This window comes from Poecilia latipinna, unplaced genomic scaffold (genome assembly GCF_001443285.1).
Source record: "Poecilia latipinna isolate Pla-1442-1.1 unplaced genomic scaffold, P_latipinna-1.0 Scaffold1126, whole genome shotgun sequence".
In the NCBI taxonomy this organism is placed as follows: Eukaryota; Metazoa; Chordata; class Actinopteri; order Cyprinodontiformes; family Poeciliidae; genus Poecilia; species Poecilia latipinna.
The window spans coordinates 60,162-82,058 of record NW_015113742.1 but is presented as its reverse complement, the minus strand read 5'-3'; the positions used below and the strand labels follow the sequence as shown (position 1 = coordinate 82,058).

Here is a 21,897-nt window from a genome sequence, read left to right as displayed (position 1 = left end):
TTTTCAGGAGTTTTTGTTGAAAAGAGGAGGGAAAAAAAAAAATTGTCCAAAGTTTGACTCAAAGGTTTAAAAAAAAAAAAAAAAAAAAAAAAAAAAACTTTACACAAGTTTACACAAGAAGACAAATGTTTGGAATAATTATTATTAGCAGATTTGCCCTTGATGAAAATAAATATCCAGTAACTACCAGGGCTTCAGCTTTTCTGCTGGTAACACATATGACTCTTCTTCTTGTGGTTGAAAGTGCGACTTGCTCTAACTTCCTTTCAGTCGGAGTGACAGCTTGCTCTATAGATTGTAGCCATTTGCTTTCCTTTATTGCTTTTTACCAGCAGTTGTCTCTAATTTTACCAGGAATATGGGTGAGAAAGGATGTTGTGTAGCACTGGATCTATATTTAAGTGATGTTTTGCTATATTTTCCAGAATAGTGCACCTTGTTAAATCACGGAGCCATTTACATTCACGGTAAAACAGATGACTACCATGTTGGACAAAGTCATCATCACTTGTGATGATGAATCTGCTACTTGTTCTAATATGATTGTTTTTTTTAAATCATTTGTCTTTTTACTTTTTTAAGAGTCTGATGAATTCTGGAGTTATTCCAAATGCTTATCAGTGCAGGATAGAAACAGATTTTAACCCTGAATCTTAAACTGTGGCTGTAACTAATCCAGATCTGCCATCTAGTGGAAGTGAAGAAAATCTTCTTTATAAAATTTACAAAAGTAAGTGGGTTACAAATATGTCACTGTCTTTGTAGCTGCAGCTGTGTTACAGTTTTTGGTCGTTCTATGTCATTGTCACATTTTAATTTATTTAGATGTTGACATAGCTACAATAATTTGCTGGGATCCACAGGGGAAATCTAGTTCTCCTGTGTGTTTTTACATCTTTACTCATACGGATGTAAGCAATCTTTATCTCCAGTGAGAATCAGATTTCACTCATGCGGTGTTCTTTCATAATCTGCAGTCAGATAAGCTACCCACATTTGTCCAAATGTGTGGTACTGCTAGATAATACTCATTTCTTCACACAGACTGCGCAACATTTGCACATATTTAGAGACAGATAAGTACATCGCAATACCTGTCTTTAACTTGCTGAGTGATGCAAGTCTTTTATTTGGAGTCAGCCAGTAGGATCCTGGATCTTCAAACATAAAAATACAACGTCTACACTTTTTTCAATCTGAAAGTCAGATTGAAATGAAAGAAACTTTCTATGTTTCTTTGTTTCATATATTTTCATATTCAGTGGGTGGCAGGTCAGTCGGGAACTCATTCTCTAAAAAAGCTGCTTCAATGTCTGCAGTACTGAAGAGCTGAGTGGCGTTTATTCCTGGGTCATGCATAGCTTATTTCTGCTGGTGGAGCTTGGACTTGCATTTACTCCAAACAGGTTTTTTTTTCATTATTATTATTATAAATTTTTTTTAACTGCTGGTGGATTTCAGACATTTTTGAACACCTGAGATGGTTTCTTTACCACAGACGACTCATTATATTTGAAGATGCAAACAGATTCAAGATCCCTGCATGTTTTAAGGGTTTTTGGACAATCTCTTAGTACATACATTGTGTACAAATATGGCGTATTATGGATTCAGAACAGGTGACAGAAAAGTCATCGATGTACAAAGTTCTTAGAAAAGATGAGTTTTATATTAATGGAAGTTTTCAACAACTGTGTATTATACTGATTTCGTCTGGGGTTCAAGATATTTACATTTTATTCTGAAACAGATCCCTGTCAAACTTTGCAGAACTATAAATTGTCTGCGATGTTATTGCAATAAATAATAATTTTGTTTTCTTTAGACCATTTTCAAGTAACATAATGATAATGGTAAAAATATCAATACATTTTAAAATTCATGGCCTTTTAACAAATGAAATGAATTATGAAGTCTCTATGAACAAAATTGTCCTTCAACAAAAGGGTTAGTTGAGACCACTTACCAAACTGAAGCCTTTTGTCATCCAAATTTTGGTAGAAAGAGAGAGAAAAAACAATAAATCATGCAAATTTAAATGACTGAGCTCATTTTGATTTATCATGCAATGAATTGATTTATTGCTCACTGCAACAGGCCTATCCAAACAGAGTGCTAAATATATCTTGCTCAAGTTGCCTAATTTTCAGCCATGCTTAATCTTCTGGAAATAATTACACTTTTAATGTGAAATGAATCCCACAGTTTTTACAATGGCATGAAACTGAAACATAATAAAGATTTTAAGAGATCAAATGACATCCTAAACTCTCCTAAAACAGACAAAATGTGTTTTTCTGTCAGAGTATGGGTTCTATTTCTCTATTGACCCTTGATGTCTCATATAGGGTGGGGTTGTTGTAATTGATGGGGATGGGTTTACTCTCCAGCCCCTGGGGACGAAGCTACTCTGCTCACTCCTCTGATGTGTTTCCTTAGTGGAGCTCCTTTGGCCACCAGACTCTAATGGCTTCATTTAAATTTTAAAGGGACACATGCTTCACAATATGATTCTCTCACTCTCCCCTGTTTTCTTATTTTGTCTCAATGTAACTGAATAAAGAGGAAATTATAACAGAGAACTCAGAGATATCTGCTCTCATTATAACTAAATTATATCTTTTAAGATAAAAAAATGCATATGCTTTTATGTTTATCTTCAAGCTCTTCTTTCTTGTGTTTGTAATAGAAAGAGTTACATTTATTCAATAAACCGTAAGTCCAAGCTTAAATATCAGCTTAAATATTCATAATTCAAAATGTTTTGGTTCTCTGAAGGCTTACTACAAAATCAGACACTTCAACCCAAAAACATATTTTTTGCAGAATGATGAGAAGATAATACATCAGTTAATGCACTGATATAGAATGATAGAACAATTATATTATGTCGATATTATGTTTTAAATGTTTTTAAATGATGGCAACATGTTTGTTCGAACTGCCATTTTGCATTGCTTTCGTTTAAAATAATGTATGTATAGTTGACATTATATTTTATATTTGTTTTTAACTTTAGACTTCCAGTCGTCAAATCCGTTTTTAATCTGAAAAGGTGAGAAACGCTTTTTGTTTGAAGGGTTTGTTAAACATGGTAAAAGTTAATGTTAAAAATTTATTGCATTTGAGAACGCTCGAACTGCCTCACACCCAGCAGCCAATCACATCGAGCCATGTTTGGTTGCTATGCAACGAGTGGGCCATTCAGCGCCGTGTTTGGTTTGTGTGTCGTGGTTTGCAGAGGAAAGCAGAGCTGGGAAACATATAGCTTCGGAAATACGGCATAAATTGAAGCATGAAGTGAGTATATAAATATTACATGTTGATTTTGTTCTGTAAAGAAACTAATTCACGCCTTAAACGATTAAGCTTGTCCAGCAATACAGTTTAAATGTCACGTCGCACAGCGCTGAACATCCAGTTCAATGTTTTATCTCGATTAAAAATGAAGTAACGTGTGCATTTTTTCTGTTTATTCAATATTTCTGGTTATACAAAGTACACATGTTTTAGTTTTTCTCAGACAAGACATGCTAAAATAAGTGACACTGAACTGTAGATCCCGAACTTCTTTGTGATTAACTTAAATCAATCAAAAATAAATAATCGTATTTATTGGATAATGCCCTATAGACAATGGCAAAACTCTTGAAATACCACGCATGAGCAGACCTTGAAATTTAAAATGCCCCCATTAAAGGTTAACACTAGTAGTCTGTCTAAATTGAGGATTACCAATTTGTCTAACCAGATTAGGTGTCACTGAAAGAAAATGCATATCCTTCTGGGTTATATTATTAACTTTTAAGAAGATACAGGAAAGGTAAAAAAAAAAAAAAAAAAGAAGTACAGAATTGTAAAAAAATTTTAATTATTTAAATATTTTAGATTTTAGTTGAACTTTATAAATTTTCTTGTAACTTTTATCCAAAATTGTAAGAGAAACAGTTCAGTAAGTGCTTTCAAATGAGAGTTAATCAGTCTCACTCGAAAGCCCATACATTTATTTTGTAACATACAAAGTTTCCATCCATGTTTCTTGATTTTGTTTCTCTGGAAATAAACCAACATGTTGTCTGCCTGGAGTTAATCTGATCAACAGATTACTCCATTAAGGAAAATTAACAGCTTTGGCTTTGCCTGCAACCCGTTAAGTGCTATGATACCATACACTTAAACTAACAATAACCATATTAATAGCTGTAAAAGAAATACACAAATTTTAGACGCAAATTACAACCTTTTTATTCTTGATTCAGGAGCTTTTTTACTCAGTTTGTTGCAGGTTTCAACCCCTCACCACTGCTTGTTTATTCCCAAAGGCCGGTAATCCAGAGTGCATTGAGTGGCCGCTGCTAATCTGACCGTCTATTTCAGGATGCAGTAGGTGGATCTTGCAGTCATGTTTTCTAATCTGCACATGCTGTAGATTTTCCACACCGGTTGCTGACGGCTGCTCTGCAACAATGCCAGAGTCCTCACAGGGTGAGTTTAAGTCTCGTGAAACATTATAACTAATTGCAAAATGCTCTTTGTCTCACAAAATGTGTTGTCATCGTTTTGTGTTATATTTGACTCGCATATCAACCTTGTCCTTCAGTACTACATGCTCTGTCCTGTAGGCTTCTCCACAGTTTAGTCCTCGATTGTGTGTCCTGTATGAGAAATCATAACTGATCAATTCTATTCGTAATCATTGTTAGATTAATCCCTAAAATTCCTTCAACACTTTATTTTAATTGAAAAGTTATGAATTCTGTCATGTAGTAAATGAACACAAGTCGGTGCACGAGAGATATTTGACAGACTTCTTTTCTCCTTCAAGTCAAGGACGCTCGCCGCTGTTCTGTTGAATGTAGAACACCTCCCTTGAGTCATTTCAGCCAGTCATCGCTGCCACTCCACAGAAACTCTCACAGGCTCAGCACCTTCTGCACAGAGCACAATCTGCAGGAATGCCTGTCTCACATCAGTCAGGTCTGTTAGTCTTGTAGCTTTCAAATTGATAGGCCTGGTCATAAACTGGGTCCCAAAGACAGATCTAGGGCAAACTGCAGCAATGTGTTGGAAGTCTGAATGCCAGCTCATCTGATTTGTCTTATTTTACAGGAGGTGTCACTGCTGGGCCTCTCGCCTGGCTGGACCGAGTCAGTCAGCGGCTCACAGCTGGATGTTGTGGCTGTGCTGAATTGCATGTATGACCTGATTCAGCTGCACCACAGGAGCCTGAGAACACTGGAAAACATGGAAATGGAGCAACTGAAACTCAGCAGCAACGTGGATTACCTGAAGATCAATAACACGCAGCTAAAGGTAGAGTAATGAGTGACTCGTCTATTTTTATAATAAAATTGCAGATTAGTTAAAGAATAGTAAAACACACACACACACACACACACACACACACACACACACACACACACACACACAATTGGATTTCTCTGTGATCTGCCAAAAGGCTTTGCTGCCAGTAACACTTTCCCTTGTGCTGTGCAGGAAGAGGTTGAAGTTTCCAAACGACAAAACACGGGACTGCTTGAGAGAGAACGACAGCTGCAGCTGAAACTGAAGAGTCTGCAGAACTGTCTGAAGAATGAGAAAGAAGAGGTGGGATGAAGCAGTGTGCACTAGTTTTATCATAAGTAATACTTTCACAGTTCACCTCATGCATTTTGTACAAAAAGCATCAGCTTGTTTTTCCTTTTTCTCTCCTTCGCGACAGGTGCAAAAACTGCAGAACATAATTTCAAGCCGTGCCTGTCAGTTCAACCACGAAATGAAAAGGAGGGAGAGAGAATTCACCAAACTGAAGGAGCGACTGAATCAACTCCTAGCTGACAAAAAAGATAGAAAACCAGGTAAAATAGTACATTTGCTTGCATAATTGTTTTTCATTTTAGTACTAAATGTATACAAGGAATTAAAAGCTTGGAGACAATGCACTGAAACTTGCTCGCTCCTCTACTGTGCTGAAAATAAGGAGATACTTGTGAGATTAAAGAAGAAAATGTGAAGTAAAATAAAAGTATACTATATTACAATGCATAAACTAGCTGGAGAAACAGTGTAGTACTTGCCCCACTTTATGTTCTCTGTTTATTATGTTCTTGTTTTCCAGCTATTGACGTATTAAACAACATCGGAAGAGCTGATGGAAAGAGAAGCCTGTGGAAAACTGAAAAAACAGAGGCAAAGTAGGTTCTGTTCACCTTTATAAAATCAAGTTAGAGCTCTATCGTTAGAGCCATTTTACTGTCAGTTTTAAAGAGATACATTTTAATTCAGAATGCTTTTGTCGTTATTAGGAAATTCTAAAATTTGTATTGTCACACAAAGGAAGAAAATTATTGGCTGTATTTAAAATGTGTGTAAAGATGTTTGTGCTAAAGGTTGTTGTGATTGTAATATTACACTACCAGCAAAAGTGGTATGTCTTTGCCAGGATGTTTAAATAATATGCATTTCAAACTTGAACTTTAATTTAAGTTTATATTAGTTATAAAGCAGTAATTTAAAGCAATTGCTAAAAAAAAAAAAAAAAAACTACGTTTACATGCTTTCTCTGCATCTTTAATCATTTTGGGACATTAGAAAGGGACGACTTCATTTTAATAGAAAAAAAAAAAAAAAAAAAACGACAGCAGAACCCGACTCATTTTGAACAACCGTCTGCCACGACCAGCTTTTTTTTTTTCTTTTTTTTTTTTTTTTTGTTCTGTCACAATAAAAAAAAAATTCTGGGCTAGGAATTGTGCCAGTCATTATTGTGATAAAATGATAATATTGCTGTTTTTAAGACCAGACATAAAATGGAGAGTGAAGAAAAACAGCTTCCAGCATCCTTAAGCTTTTCAGCATATCTACAGAGGTAGCTCAAAATAACCTAACCTGGTGAAAAATAACACTAGTGTTCTTTACTTTATTACCAAAGGCCAATTTAATGCCATTCAGATTCTGTCACCAGCTAAGCCCTTAGTGACATTTTTCAGAGACTGCCTTGCATTAATGCCAGGGAGAAGCTGACTACCAGTATTTGCTTTTTAACAAAAACGACTTCTGTCTTGTCTGAATTTAAAGGTGTAAAACCTAAAGCCATCCAGGATTTTAAACAGATTGTTTTATGAGATGAAACTTTTTTGGTTTTGGCAGCCTTTGTCTCTAGCTTGACTAATAACATAAAATATATGTATTTTTATTTTTTCCTGAAGGCATGAGGGAGAGATGTACAGGACGCTTCTGAGCGACTACGACATGAGGCAGAGGGAGCTTGTCCTGGAAAACGCAGAGCTGAGGAAGGTGATGCATCAGATGAAGAAGGAGATGGTGTCCATCCTGAAGTCAAGAAAACCGATCCCCAAAGGAGAAAATTATGAGCATAATGATACGCAGGTTGGAGCTTTTTTGGCCAGTGCTGGTTGTAAATACTGTTTCCACTTTTTCTAGTCATTTTTCTTCCTGTTAAGTCTCTGCTGTAAAAATAACCAAATATTTTTTACTTTCTTTATTTACTCGTATTTCTCTAAACACTAGTTTTCCTTTTTTTTTTTTTTTTAGCTATAAATACAACACTTTTACCAAAAATTCGTATCTTAATTTCAGGCTCCCTCAGACGAAGACGACGAGGTGTTAGACCCCAGTAAGGAAAGTTTGGAGCTGTTTTGTATTGATGCCAGGGAGAAGCTGACTAACAGTATTCGCCTCCAGTGGAGAAGACTTAAGAGCCACGTTGAAAGACTGGACAGCCAAGGTAGTGTGGGGAAAAAACTTGTTGGGTTTGAGGACTACAGTATTTACTGTTGTCAAATGAATTCCAGCAGATCAGGAGAGAACTGTTCATGGGCAACCATTCAAACAGTTCTTTATTTTTGTTCCTTGTATCATTTGTATGACTAAAAAGTAAAGTTTAAAAATCAAGGATTCAACAGGTTTTCTAAAATCAGACAACACATCTCGCACAGTGCTTATGTAAGCAGTACACGCAATTTTTTTTAAATCATCCTAATGCTCTGGTCTGCATCAATTTATTATTAATTCTCAAGGCCATCTTCTTTTGGTAATAATCAAATTCTAGATTTGACCTTTGGGGACATGGCTGATTTTTCCTTTTTTTTTTTTTTTTAGTGTCTTTGACTCAGATGTCTGAGTCTAACATTGATGACGCTGTCCCTCGTGAGAATCATGAGGAGGAGATGGACCGGCTAAAGATGGAGATCCAGCGGTGCAAAGATTTCATCCAAAAGCAGCAGCAGCTCCTACAGGTAAGGCAGCATTTTTTGGGGGGCTAGATTCTAAAAAAATATGTACTTGAGTATCGAAAGTCTGAAGACTTTCGATATTTGAATTGTTTTGGTTTTTTTGACTTGTTGTCAGACTCTAGGATCACTTTTTGCATATTTATTTCACCTCAGTATTGGTGTATTTTAGTATTTTTATGTTTCTGTGTAACTTTGTGTTTAGATATTTTCATAGATGCTAGTCTGTTTGTTCTGAGGAGACAGATTTACATAAAGATACTACTAAAGCCGCCATATTTTATCATATGTGATATTTTTTTTTTTTTTTAAATTGGACACAATTCCTATATCTTATCTTTTTGAAATTATCAAATTAATTCTGAGCTCTGTGTATTTCGTCTGAATACGTCCTGCTTTGCTGGGGTCCTGACTATGCTTGTGCTCTATCGGTTTGCAGAAGCAGCTGAGCTGTGCGTGCAACGAAGACTCGGTGTCGCTGCAGAACGATGGCTACATGCTGCAGGAGAAGAAACGCCTCGGTGAGGAATGGAAGAACTTAGAGGAACAGAGAAAGAGCTTTGAGAGGGAAAGGAGGAACTTCACTGAAGCAGCTATTAGACTGAGCCACGAGGTGAACGAAATACTGTGCAGGAAACGTGAGCCCAAAAAATGACTACATTGATTGTTTCTGAAAAAGTCCTGGTTTAACTTGCAGAGGAAGATCTTTGAGGAGGATCGGGGAACGTGGCTCAAACAGCAGTTTCTAAGTATGAGTCCGTTTGGAAACTCAAAGCAGCTTCATGCGCCGAAGTCTGCAAGTGCCTTATTGATCGGTGAGTCTTTCCTTAAGTTCAGAACCAATTAACAGTTACTGTTTTGTTAATCTTGGTTAAGGCACATTTTTATCTAACCAGGTGAAACGGAGGTCAGTGCACCGATGGCTCCAGAAACACCCAGCGAATGGCGATCTGACTCGGCCTCCCCAATACCCGGATCGGTTTCTCTCACGTCGTCTTCTGCAGGCGATCTGGAGTGTGAACTTTGCCTTATTCCAGAAAACGGGTATGACGTCTTTACTTGAATTTACGTTTGTAAAATAATAACTTCTACGGTTGAATGTAATTGTATTGTATATCTCTCTTTGTAAAGTGTGACTTGCAGCTCGTCAAAACAAGGAAAGTCAGAACATTTTGAGGAATTGAGCCCACTGTGTAAAAATATTTCTCTGCGGGACAAACAGTGGAGGGAGAGCGAAGACCTCAGCAGCCTTTCACTCACACCTGAGAAGAGCAGCAGTATATGAAGCCATGGAAACTTTTATTATTTGAAAGAAGAGAATCTCTTAATGTATGCTGTTTATGCATAGTTGCAGAAATGTGTGTCTGATGAATGCAAACATCAAAGACAGAGTAAAATGAAGCCAAATATGTCTTGTTAATGCCTGAAACAAAATGAATTGTAAAGGTTTCTTATTTTATATTCTTAGTGTTTTAAAACAATTGGGGGGGAAATATTTATTTATTTATGTGGTATTGTAATCATTGTTGTGTTTGAAACTGAATGAGGACTTTTTTTAAAATCTCTGTTCAGTTGTGGATGAGCAAACATATTTCTCTTCAGCAGGACTGTTCTTAGTTGTGCTCAGTGTTTAATAGTGGTTCACATAGCCTAAAAGAGGAATTCCTTGGTCTACCAAGGTTAAGATATTTTTTTTGACCAAGATTTAGAATGTAGCCCTAAAGCAGCTATTTATCTCAGAGCAATGTGGATGTAGCACAAACAGAATGAGCAATTTATCATTCCCTAGTTTTAATATCAACTTTATTAGAATATGAATTACTGATTTTTTTTTTTTGTAAAAGTGTATGAGGGTGTAAGTTTTATAAAACTGCATGATGTTTTAGATTTAAACCACTTCAGTGTTTCTATAATTGTAAACGTGGTTTGTTAAGGTTTCTCACAGTTACTGTAACTCTCTACTATGAAATCACACACTTTATAGAGTCATTACACATATGACATTGTGACCGTACTTCATTAGCCGTTTTGTGATCTTTCACCTGCATTACCTCTCTTTGCCCTTTGGGTGGTGCTGGTGTGCATTGTGAAGCATAAATTCAAACACGTGGTGACCTCTGACATCCTGACATTTTGTCAGATTATGGGTTCTCCCTCAGCAACAACAAAACTCTGGACGCTTTTACTGTATAATGCACTGGCTATAAAACTGATTTCACATTTGGAGTGAGGAACTCAAGCTCTTGAATAGGTCAAAGCGGAGCTGCTGGACCTGGAGGAGAAAGATGATGTATGGTTTCTGCTCAAAGACAGTATTTTGCTAAGCTTCGCCAGGACTGGTCCTTATTGCCCTGTCCATTGTCTCATTTAACACAATAAAATTGCTCTGTGCTTTTGGTTTTTCAAGCATAATGATTTCAACCTGGATGGTGTTCTTCAGGTCGTAGGGAGCATTTATCTGCCTCTGAACGAGGCCTTTTGGAGGTTTCAGTCCAGCACAGTAAAATTCCAAGCCATTCGCTGGGTGTACCAAGATGTCCCAGTGCTTTTATATTTCTTCATTTCCCCATCTTGTAAAATTTAGACTTTTTTTTTTTCTTTATGAGTGAGCAAGTGTTTTTCCACCAATTACTTTGATTAATGGTTTAAATGTAAAAGGTAAAATAAAATTTTCCCTTCACTGATGTGCAGGGATTTTTTTTTTGAAGGTTTCCTCAATGTTTATTGAGTCTTTGAACAATGTATTTGAATTCTATTTGAAGCAGTTTTATTATGTTTTTGAGTTGAAAACCCAACACTAGTTTCAGTTCTGCAGATTTTCACATCTAAGTTAAGTGAAAAGTCTGTCCGACCTTCAAGAAATGTTGAGTCCCAGAGTAAGCTGAGCTTTTTCCCTTTTAAAATCTTTTATAAATCGATATATCACACGCATATATTTAAATAACCACCATGACAGAATTTTAAGATGCAGCTTATTTATTGTTACAGAAAAAAATTTACACATAGTCACTTAAAGGAAATGTAGTTAAGAGCACTTGGTGTTGCAGTTGCAAGCCAGGTGAGCTTGGGTAGTCTTTCTCAGGTCCACACTTCTGTCGTAGACATTGGTCTGAGAATCTGCACAAACAAGGGAAATACACCAATAAGAAATTGCACTGTAAATGTTTTATGGATTATCCCCTTTTTATAGAAGAAAAAAAACCTCACCAGATGGCCAGCAGTTGAAACCAACAATGACAGGGGTGGTCTTGATTGGCAAGCATCCAGGCAGACAGCGAGGCACAGGCTCAACAGAGTAGCATGTGGAATCCTCATCATGAACGGTCAATTGTTTTTCCAGCTGCACAGATTCAAACTTCAGGCGGCACTCTGCAGGAGGATGATGTTGTCAGGTCAGTTTTCAAAGAAGGCAACACACAATTAATTCATGTGCAAAACTTCTAGATATATGTTGGGTTTTACCAGATGCATCCCTGCAGCTTTCAGCAGGCAGAATCCAGGAGTGAGCAAAGCTGACTGAGTTCTTAGCCACGCGTCCGTTGGGGGTGTGGTACTCCTGTCTGATTTCTCCGTCAGCCTTTCCACAAAGTCCACAGGTCTTTCCTTTCATCCAGTCAGCAATTTTGATCTGCAATGCAACATCAGGTCATTAGAAAACAGAAATATCAACTACATTTGAGGTTTCTCTAAAACCTCTCTTCTAATCTTTTAGAAGATCTTTTGCAAGGGAAAAGTTAATAATAAACATATTTTTTTTTTACCCTCCATGTCCTTCTGTCAAAGTAGACTTCTTGGAGACCATGGCTAGGTGCAAACACAGCAAGGCCCTCTCCACTCTGTCTGATCTCAATGGAAGCTGTAACAGTTTCATGATGCAGTAATTTAAGAAAATGTAGTGACACTCAGAAATACAGAGTGAAATTATCAGGTGTAACTGTAGTTTGTAGTTATTAATGTGACACTAAATGAAACAGTAAGGACTGTTCATAGTAACCTGTTGGGTGGCGGTAAGGCAGGCTGGTGCGGGGAATTTCCATTTCGTTGACCTTCACAGTGACGTTGTTGTCCTTTGGATACATGTCGATGTCACTGAAAGCATAAAAGTGAAAACCCTGTTTATTTTGGGTTCTTGATCATCCTGTGTATGAAGACTAAAGCCGTCTTCTAGTTTGCAGACTAAAGCCGTCTTCTAGTTTGCAGACTAAAGCCGTCTTCTAGTTTGCCCTGGAAACTTACATCTCAGAAATTTTGACGTTGATATGGTGTTGCTCTGAAGAATCTTTCCTCAGGAGAACCATAAACTTCAGTTCATCAGTGCAGTCCTGTGCGGCAACCTGGTAGCAAGAAGAAGGCATCTGGTTCTTGAAGCTCTTGTTGTTGAATGTGTAGAGTGTGTCCTCAAAGTATCTGCATTCAGCTGGAAAGAGCAAGAAAACACACTTAGTCTGAACTTGCCAGACAAAGGTATCTGTACTTGCGAAAGAAACATTTGGCGTTACCTGCAGCAGCCTTTGAAACCATGAAGTGAATCTTATCAATGACTTCATCAAATGGGCCGAGACCTTTGATCTCATCAATGGGCATAGACACGGGAAGGCGCAGAGTGACATTGTAGACAGATTTCTGCAAGAAGAGTTCATTTCATTTATAAAAACACTCAGAATATTAATGACACTGTCTGTTTGGAGAATAAAGTCTGATCCTTTTCACACCCTTGGAGTTTTGAAAACGAAGTCAACTGTCTTGTCAGAAGTTGCAACTGCAAGGACTGAGAGCCTCCTGGTGCTGTTTGCTCTCTTCGTGTGAATCAAGTCTGACAGTATTTTGGAACGGACATATCTGTTGACCCTGGAAGGAAATGGAAAAAAATCTATCTCAGAAACTGTACAAAAATTCCTGACATGGAGGTCCTATGTGATGTAGAGTTTCTTACATCTTTCCGTAACGTCTCAGGGCAGAAGGCAGTCTTTCCCAGGACGCTCTAAGGCGAGCTGCGGGGTTTGAAGAAACAAGACCAGTCTCTCCTGTAGCATTGGCGCTATATCTCTTGCATTGTTCGCCCCAGGAAATCTTAGTCTGTTGACAAACAACAAGACATTAGGATAAGTCACCTAGGGTTGCTGATAGACTTTTATTGTGTGTCTCGTATATAGGGCCTTACTGTAACTTTGTGCTTGCTCAACACAACTCCATCAGCACAGATCCTCCAGTTGCTCTCAGAAGACAGGTTGGAGACAATGATCTGAAGTCTGGCATTTGGTTTGTCGAGGTAGACCGCGAGTTGGTATCCCAACATCCTCTTGTCAACTTTCACAGCACGGAGGATCACTGCCACAACAGCCTCCTCTTCACCAAGGAATTTTTTCTGTGGCGACACTCAAAGTTAAATGGGGTAGATTCACACTTAAAACTAAACAGAACACAAATAACACATCTTAAGTGCTTATTCATTTTTCTGATGATCAAATTTCACCTTATTGTAGATGGCCTCAAAGCTGGCGGAATTGCTCTTGCTTCTGGAAGATGATTTGGAGGGATAATCCTTGTGTAACCTCCGGAACTTCTCAGTCACTCGCTGTACAGAGCAAACATTTATGTCAGATTTCCCACATGCTAAGCTGGTGTTATTAAAACATTTCCTGCAAGATCAAGATGAAGTTATTTACCTTAGAGCGAGAGACCCTGGAGCTAGAAGAGCTTGAGCTGCCGCTGAAGAGAGATGCGATGCTTGATGCAGAGCTGGTCCTGTCTGAACTGCTGCTGGATCTTGATGTGTTGCCACTCTTGCTTCTGCTTCTGCGGCTGCTGCTGCTGCTACTGCTGCTTCTCCTGCTGCTGCTGCTGCTGCTGCTGCTGCTACTGCTACTGCTACTGCTGTTGCTCGAGCGGGCTGCAAGATTGATCTGACGGCCGGAGCGAGATGAAGAGCTGGAGGAGACAGATGAAGTCCTTGAGGAGCTGCTTGAGCTAGAGGAGGAAGATGAGGAGCTGTTCCTTCTTGAAGACAGGATTTTGTTGAGCTTCATCAGGACTGGTCCTCCTTCCTCTGTGGTGTCCTCTTCGTTCAGGTTGATGCGCTTAACAAGCTTCTCTGCAGCATTTGGTCCAACTTTAACCTCCATCTCCAATCTCTCAACGACTTCACCTTCAACTTAAATTTAAAAGATAGTCATTAATATATTTGGTGTACAACATGCTTTTATAGTATACTCAAGTGTGACTTCGCCCTGTGCTTACTTGGTGTCACAGAGAATGAGAAGTTGTGGCGGCCAACCAGTTTGTACAAGAGAGTGTTTTGGATGTAGGCACCGTTTTCACTGGCAAACCTGAAACAGGCCTTCAGTCCAACACCCCTGTGCTTAGCGCAGTACTTCTTGGCAAATCCTCGAACCTTATGTCGGCGAATGGCATATTTTGCTTCCTCGGGAAGGAGCTCGGAGGATGAGAGCTGCAAGAGAAGTAAGACGCAATCAGAACTTCATTGCAGATGCAACAGTAGCTGTCAAGGCTAAGTTCAACTTACCATGCTGTCAACATAGGAAGCTCGCTCGGATGAGCGGGCTTTGCTTGAGCTTAAGGGTATGAGTTTGGTAGGGAAGAGGTGGGTAATTCTCTCAGCAGGAAGTTCCTCGATATTTCTTGACCCAGCAAAAGTTGTCACACTGTTGAAGAGAAAATAAACAAATTCAGCTGGACTGCAAGTACAGTGACAGAGGTTAAGTTAAATTCATCCAAGTGCTTACTTCACAAATGTGATGTTTTCAGGCACTTTAACCGGAAGAGCTTCAAGCTTAAAGTCTCCTTCTTTGATATTGAGTCTTGCAGCAATTTTGGCTGGCATAACAGAGTGGACCTTGGCGTTCGCAATCATAAAAGCCTGGAAAATGTCTGTGTTGAGTCCCATAACTGCATATGTGCTCATGGTAACACTGGGGGAAAAAAGAGAAAGGTTTTCAGGTTTATTTTTTATCACATTAATCATTTTATGGTGAATTTCATGTAGTGTATGACAGTGGCCACTTACGTTGGTCTGACCTCAGCCTCGAGCTGAATGTCTGTCTCCAGGAGCTTGTTGAGGGGGAAATCTTCTGGCAGGCGTGGTGATGTGTTTGGCTTGACTAAGAAAACAGAAAAACTCTTGACTTTTCCTGTTGCTTAAAAATGATCACAAGATTTTCTTTTGCTTTGAATAAAGAAGTCACATTTAAATGAGAATATATCGTCATACGCTTACACTGTAAAAACACAAACTCTTACCAAGTTTTTTTTTTTTTTTTTTTTTTTTTTGTCTGGTTTCTTGCTCAAAGATCACTTGTTTTATTTCAAGTGCACCAAGATATTAGCACTAGAGGCTTGAAAAATGTCCGTTTTTTGTGTTTTTGCAGTGTAATAATCTGTCTTCCTGTCATCTCCGCCTCTCAGTATGAAGTTAGACAGCAAAGCCTAAAGAGAAATTCATTCCAAACTGTGTTTTACTCACTTTCAACAGAAGCTGCAGCCACAGCAGCACTGAACAGACCAAGCTCCATCGGGAGACCAGCGGCAGTTGGAAGAATGCGTCTCATCTCAGCAGCCAGCACAGGCTTAGCGTAGTTGAAGTTGACGCCAGTCACGAGCAGAGCCTTAAGAATATCTCTTCCATATCCCTGAACGGGTAATTCCTTGGCATACTGTAAAGAAGGAGTATACAGTTTATGCTATGTCTGACAAAACTTGATTTCCCTTGAGCTCAGTTGATTGTTGTCTCTGTAGTACCCTAACAGCCTCTTCGATCATGGGTTTGTTGATATTAGCAAAGGCAACCTCCTGTCCAAAGAGCTTGACATAGATAGAAGCCAGGGGTTTGTCGGCGGGCAGGGCTCTCCATTCTGACAGCTGTGGCGAGAAAAAAGTTATGTTTTTTTTTGTCATGTTGGTCTGTGTAATATTTCTTCTTTTGATTGGTGCTTACAGCCTTTATGACACGCTTCATTTTGGTGATCCTGTCAGTGTTTTCAGAGAGAGAAGGGTTTTTCAGGAGCAGCTCCTGCAGTCCATCAATAGTGGCTCCAATCTGTAGGGAAAACAAACAAACAAAAAAAAAAACAGCATTAAAAAACAATGCTTCTGCTATATGCTTTTGAACAGGTGTTTGTATTTTCAATGACCTCCAGGGCTTCTGCAGTTGCTCCAGCGAGGAAGGCTCTGGTCTTTGCAACAGCAGTTTTTGGCAAAATGCTTGCAGCATCATTGATGTAAAAAGCAGTTGCAGCAGCACCGAGCATCGAGGAGCCTGATATAGATATTATTAAACAGGTTAGCTAATACTTCAGAAAAAATAGAACTCATCTTCTCTTTATGCCGTCTTACTGTTGTAGTAGTCCACATGAATAGCTTTGCTGTAGCGCAGGCTCAGTCTGTCCAGCTTTGGGCTCAACAGTCTTATGGCAACGTTGCAAGCAGCGGCACTGGAGTAGGAGGATTAAAGAGGTGACTTAGCATACATTTTTAGGACTTAATGATAATTCAGGAAGAGACGATTGCCTTACACATCAGGATGAACGGTTGCGTGGTTCCTACTCAGGGACTTCATGTGAGAGTAAGAGAAGCTGGCCACCTGCAGATTCTCCTCTGTTTTCACAGAGTTGGCAAGAGCGGTCACCACACCCATGGGAGGATTTGTCTCGAAGAGAACGATGCAGGAAAGCATGCGGAGCTTTGGGTGGAGAGCTTTGTCCATGTAGAGCTGGAGAACCAGTTCCTGGACCTAATTCAGAGAAGAAAGGTTAACTTCTAATACACCTCTGTGGATAGACAAAAACACTTTTAAACACTTGGTATTAGAACCAACCATTCTGGGCTCCTTCTTTGCAATGTTCCTTAAAGCCATGATGGCTTCAACATGAACTCTCATTGGCAGGGATGCAGCAGCAGTGCCGTGGATGGGCATGATCTTAGTGAGAGACTTGAAGCTAGCTGGGTGTCCAGCATTTCCCAAAACCTTCACGTACAGGACGATCTTGTCTTCGTCATTCTTGGCAATAGCATCTGAAAGTCGATCTTGAATAGGCTGTTGGCGGAAATTAGTAATTAACAACATAATCTAGTTCTCCCAGTTTTTCCTCAGTATGAAGCAAAATGGAATTTATGTGGTTAAATTACCTTGATAAGGTCAGCTGGGCAGGGAGCTGTCTCATTGCAGTATTTGTAAACCATTGTACCGTATCCGAGGAAGACAACCTCGCGCAGAAGTGGATTTTTCTCTACTTTGTCGCTCGCCAACAGGTTCTTCAAAAGGGGAAAAAAACATTCATATCGTATCCATTCCATTCTTTCTTATTCATAGAATGAGTTATTCACAAAGTGCAGATTACCAACCTCCAACAGCTTGATAACCTCGGGGTCAGCAGTCACCATGTGCACAGCTGCTACCAGTGCTTGAGCCGCCTCAGCAGTGTTTATTTCCTCAGCCATGAACTTCTCTTTGATGAATCTAAAAGCGTCGCGAGTGCCAGCAGCAGGGATGGTATCCAAGAACCAGTGTCTGGAAAGGCAAAAAGAAATTAAGTGTGAAAAAATAAAAAGTTCATTAAAAGCATTTATTCATTCTTGCAAGTTATGTTCAGTCGCTGATATGAACCTGTGAGGGGACATCTTTTTGTACTGGTTCCAGTACATTTCCAAATCTTCGTAGCGAGCAAGACGGAGCAGCTGTACCAGTTCCAAAAACTTCATGGGTGCATTTTCATGAATATTCTCCACGTTGATTTTGGCAAGCTGATTCATGACCTCTGCAGTCTGACATCACACAATCATCGTCATTTTGAAGCCGCTATTCACATTATTTAATAATCCTGGACCAAGAGTCCAAACCGTACCTGGGCCTTTGCATTGCTGATCTTGACAAGCTTAATGGGTGCCTGAAGAAGTTCGTTGGAGAACTCGTACTTGAGAGATCCACGGTGTTTATAGACAGCGTTGATAGGTGGAATGGGGTCTTTCTTAATCTCAAGGAACTCAAAGGACTGCCTTTAAATTAAGGCGTAAACATGTTAGGTTTATGTCAATGTCAAATGTATTCATAAAGCACTTTCCAAACAGTTGAAGCTGCATCAAAGTGCTGTGCAGAAGTCAATAAATGTAATAATAAAAGAAAATAATCATAAAATAACTTACTACAAATAAAACAAATCACAAAGGCTTAAGTGCCAGCCTCTTTGGAGGCTAAACTAAAACCTAATATCACCTCTATTTTGTTAGTAAACCTTGACATACCTGGTCTTCATTTGAGTAGCTCCATTATCCTCAGAGAAAGGCAAGAACTGGATCAGCTCATTAACTTCCGCTTTCTGGATCATGATGGCATTAGCGACTGGTTTGAAGATGTAGCTGAATGTCGTGGAGCCTCTCAGGTTTTTGGTTTCCTGTCAAAAACAAGTCATCGGTTAAATGCAAAGTTTAGCTTCGAACAGTTTTACCTTGGAACACAATGGGTTTAGTTTTACCTCCTGGCACTTTTCACACTTCTCAGTGTATGCCAGTCCCATGTCCTTAATGATTCTTTCCTGGCAGTTGTTCAGGTCCCTGGTCTTGGTCAGAAGGATGTTCTCATTACGTGCATCTTCACTGATGGAGTAGAGGGTCTTGCACACACCCTGAGTTCCAACCTGTGGAGAACAGAAAACTTTTTAGACTAAAGTTTTATGACGACTGGTAAAGAACTTCTTAAATAGGCTACCGTTTGCCTCTTTTACAAACCTCCTGCAAGTCATAGACTTTGTGGGTCTTCTTGAGGTTCAGCTGGAGAATATTCAGAATGCCTCTGTGGATGTTCAGCACCACAGCCGAAATCCCGTCGGGAGCAAAGACTTTACCAACAACACCATTGACGTATTCGAACTTGATGGGGATCGCAAACTGAGGTGCCAGGGCTGTCGTCAACTTGGGTGCTGGGATTGCTGAGTCGTTTGGCCAAATACCATTGTACTCTAAGAGCTCAGGTTCCACAAGCTGTGATTTAAGTAAAATGTGTTGGTTAGGTATTTGCAAAGGTAAATGATTGCTGTCGCTAGCTGATTTATTGTTACCTTCAGCATTAAAGTATTTTGGTCAGCTCGGCTGATGAGAAGTTTGGATCTGATTTTCAATCCAGCTCTTGCCAAACCTTCCTCAGGAAGACCGCTGAGGAGTAATGCTTCATACTTGTACACATAGGTCTTACTGGCAGCAAATTCAGGGACTGTGAACACAGTTTTGCACAGTAAGAATAATGCATGACATATGTATGTTCTTTTTTTTTTAGATCTATAAGTCAGAGAATGTGGTAAAATTCACTTGTAAAAGCATAGCTATGTTAATTTTGAATCATTTAGTTTAAGTTCAAATACCGGACTTACCAGGTTCAAAACTTTGTCCAGCTGGGATGGGAAAAAAAAAAAAAACATTTTTTGTCAAACATTAAAGAAGAATGAATAATTGTATCAAATTAATATGGGAGAACTAATTCAGAAGCTTTAAAGGAATTCTAAATTTTATTCCAAATGTTTCAACAATAAACACTTAACTATTTAAAAAAGATAAAAAAAAAAACATCAAATGTGCAATTTATAAATCAAATAAATGTAATAAATGCAATCTATTAGTGCAGTATGCTTCTTACCCGCAAAGGCCAGAGTCAGGGCTAGCACAACCGCTTTCATGGCTGATGAGGCTGTGACAATCTGTGGTGACAGGCAGCCTTTTATACGGACATCGGTGCTATGCAAATATGCCACGTTGCCTGTAATTTGATGGATAACTTATTTATCTTTTGGTCAGAATCTGGTTTGTGCAACATGCATCAAAGGATGGAAAGTTAGGGTCACCTGACCTGGTTCTTTGGTGCAGGTCAAACCTGAGCAACCTGTTCCAAAATCATGACCAAATACTTCCATTTAGCAATTTCTGTCTAAACTGTAATACTGCTTCATTCTACCATACATCTATAACGCTGGTATTTGTTAATATGTAAACATAATTTTTTTTAAAAATATTGCCAAAATATGACGCATTTTCTATTAGAAAGGCTTCAAGCTTTACAATATATTGTTTAAGGAGATAAACTCTGCTTGTTTGTTTGTTGGCAATACAAAGGTAACAAGACTTGATAATAAAATTACATTTCTTAGACAAGACGTCAGATATAAGATTTTTATTTGCCATTATGCTTCTAGAACATAATGAAATTGGAGTGACACCCTCAATGATAAATAGGTAAATAGATAAATAAATAAAGTCTTAATTAGTTCTTAAGGTGCAGCATAAAGGAGTTGCACCTGCAGGGGGACAGAGAGGATAGAAGGACGCGACAGACAGATTTAACAGCTCTTGGGAAAAAGCTGTTCTTTAGTCGCAGGGCTATGCTGGTAGTAACAAAAATTGTGTAATTCGAAATAACATTTTTGTTAAATGTTTTGGCATTTCTACAACGCAAGTAATTTTCTTTATGTTAATACATTTTCAGTTCTTGTCATGTCTTTCCGTTCCTTAGTTATTTATATCCCTTAATTAAGCTCATAAATGTTTGTGATAACTCTTCATCGATTTCAAAGTTCACTCAGAAAGGATATTTGCTTTCTTTGTTTGCTTTGGTCACTGTGACCAGTAAGGTCAGGTCATTTTAACAGGTCGGGCTTTTAGGCTCGAACCACATCAGTGCAAACCACAAAAAGTTTTCACGTTTTCCTCTTGTGCATATTTGTTTTACTGTTTTAACGTGGGCCAATGCGTTCTAAAATCATGGTGTTAGCGCATGGTTCTTGAACCATAAAAAAACACCTCTTCTTATAACACTGATTATTCTACCTTTTTAAAGTAACATTAAAACTAAACACATCACACTGAATATTTACAATATAAGTATCAAACTTGACTTGAACTCCTGTTTAGTCAAATCTGGCAATATGGAGACCTCTATGAGTCGATCCTAATCTTAGGATAAGTGAGCCATTTGACTTTGACAAGTTTATATGCCAATAATATCCATTATTATTGAGTCTGTCAGTACTGCCAACAATATGGTAGTAGAAAAAAACAATTAGGAGGCTCTTTTTAAGTGCTTGGACTTTTTGAACGTTTTTAGAACCATTCGAGGCCCAAATGGAAGTACAAAACATGCAAAAAGTTAGTTTTGCATAATAGGTCCCGTTTTCTTAGGCACTGTGATTGGAAGGCAGGCCTGTGGTTTTTAAATATTGGTGGATACAAGGTAGTTTTCTCCATGAAGGTAAATACTACTTACAGTATGAGACAGTAAAATACAGGCCTCCAATTTCTTATATATTATATCTTATCTGTGTTGTTTGCAGAGAAATCCATATTTCAAGAGTTTGGCAGGATCAGGAGTGTGTTTTTGAGAATTTGAACCTTTTTTTCCATTAGTGAGATCAGCAACTGATATTGGAGGAGAAGGCCTGGCCTGCAGTTTGTGAGCTATTTATCCAATCTTCCCCCGCAATGGTTCCCACAGTTTGGGAACCTCTATCTATTAGTTAATATATCTATCTAGTTAATAATGTAAGCGTGGCTCTTTATGGCCATGACTATTATTAGTAGAGGTGTGCCGATCGATCGGCCACCGATCATAATCGGCCGATTTCCGTGAAAAAGTGTATAATCGGTGATCGCC

At 38.7% G+C, this 21,897-nt stretch overlaps 2 protein-coding genes across 3 annotated transcripts; one reads left to right on the top strand and one right to left on the bottom strand.

The window, feature by feature from the left end:
• The first annotated feature begins 2,960 nt into the window (after window positions 1-2,960).
• Window positions 2,961-10,656, top strand: LOC106959860 (afadin- and alpha-actinin-binding protein-like). Of its 2 annotated transcripts, XM_015052684.1 has the most exons (15): window positions 2,961-3,055; window positions 3,242-3,300; window positions 4,430-4,485; window positions 4,826-4,977; window positions 5,110-5,313; window positions 5,497-5,607; window positions 5,723-5,858; window positions 6,119-6,194; window positions 7,209-7,389; window positions 7,600-7,747; window positions 8,122-8,258; window positions 8,692-8,865; window positions 8,950-9,067; window positions 9,149-9,296; window positions 9,384-10,656. In XM_015052684.1, exons 2-15 carry the CDS (start codon window positions 3,296-3,298, stop codon window positions 9,535-9,537), a joined length of 1,800 nt encoding a protein of 599 aa, XP_014908170.1. In that variant the 5' UTR covers window positions 2,961-3,055; window positions 3,242-3,295; the 3' UTR covers window positions 9,538-10,656. The 2 variants fall into 2 exon arrangements, with proteins under 2 accessions (XP_014908170.1, XP_014908171.1); XM_015052685.1 differs by lacking the exon at window positions 2,961-3,055 and having other exon boundaries at window positions 3,188-3,300; window positions 4,378-4,485.
• Window positions 10,657-11,215: 559 nt separating this feature from the next.
• Window positions 11,216-19,945, bottom strand: LOC106959857 (vitellogenin-1-like). Its single transcript, NM_001323180.1, is given in 33 exon segments — window positions 11,216-11,369; window positions 11,460-11,621; window positions 11,715-11,880; window positions 12,014-12,108; window positions 12,247-12,341; window positions 12,489-12,669; window positions 12,752-12,875; window positions 12,965-13,100; window positions 13,186-13,328; window positions 13,414-13,617; window positions 13,726-13,827; window positions 13,919-14,403; window positions 14,490-14,700; window positions 14,776-14,914; window positions 14,996-15,181; window positions 15,277-15,370; window positions 15,733-15,922; window positions 16,008-16,127; window positions 16,204-16,305; window positions 16,400-16,524; window positions 16,602-16,699; window positions 16,781-16,998; window positions 17,083-17,301; window positions 17,394-17,519; window positions 17,610-17,775; window positions 17,872-18,029; window positions 18,110-18,260; window positions 18,507-18,655; window positions 18,737-18,898; window positions 18,990-19,241; window positions 19,319-19,470; window positions 19,628-19,648; window positions 19,891-19,945. Coding segments are annotated over 33 exon segments (5,064 nt in total). The 5' UTR covers window positions 19,931-19,945; the 3' UTR covers window positions 11,216-11,277.
• Between the last annotated feature and the right edge of the window lie 1,952 nt (window positions 19,946-21,897).

Coding starts and splice junctions, on each gene's coding strand:
- LOC106959860 (XM_015052684.1), top strand. Junction 5,859..6,118: donor CAAAAAAGATAGAAAACCAG/GTAAAATAGTAC, acceptor CTTGTTTTCCAG/CTATTGACGTATTAAACAAC. Junction 9,068..9,148: donor TGCAAGTGCCTTATTGATCG/GTGAGTCTTTCC, acceptor TTATCTAACCAG/GTGAAACGGAGGTCAGTGCA.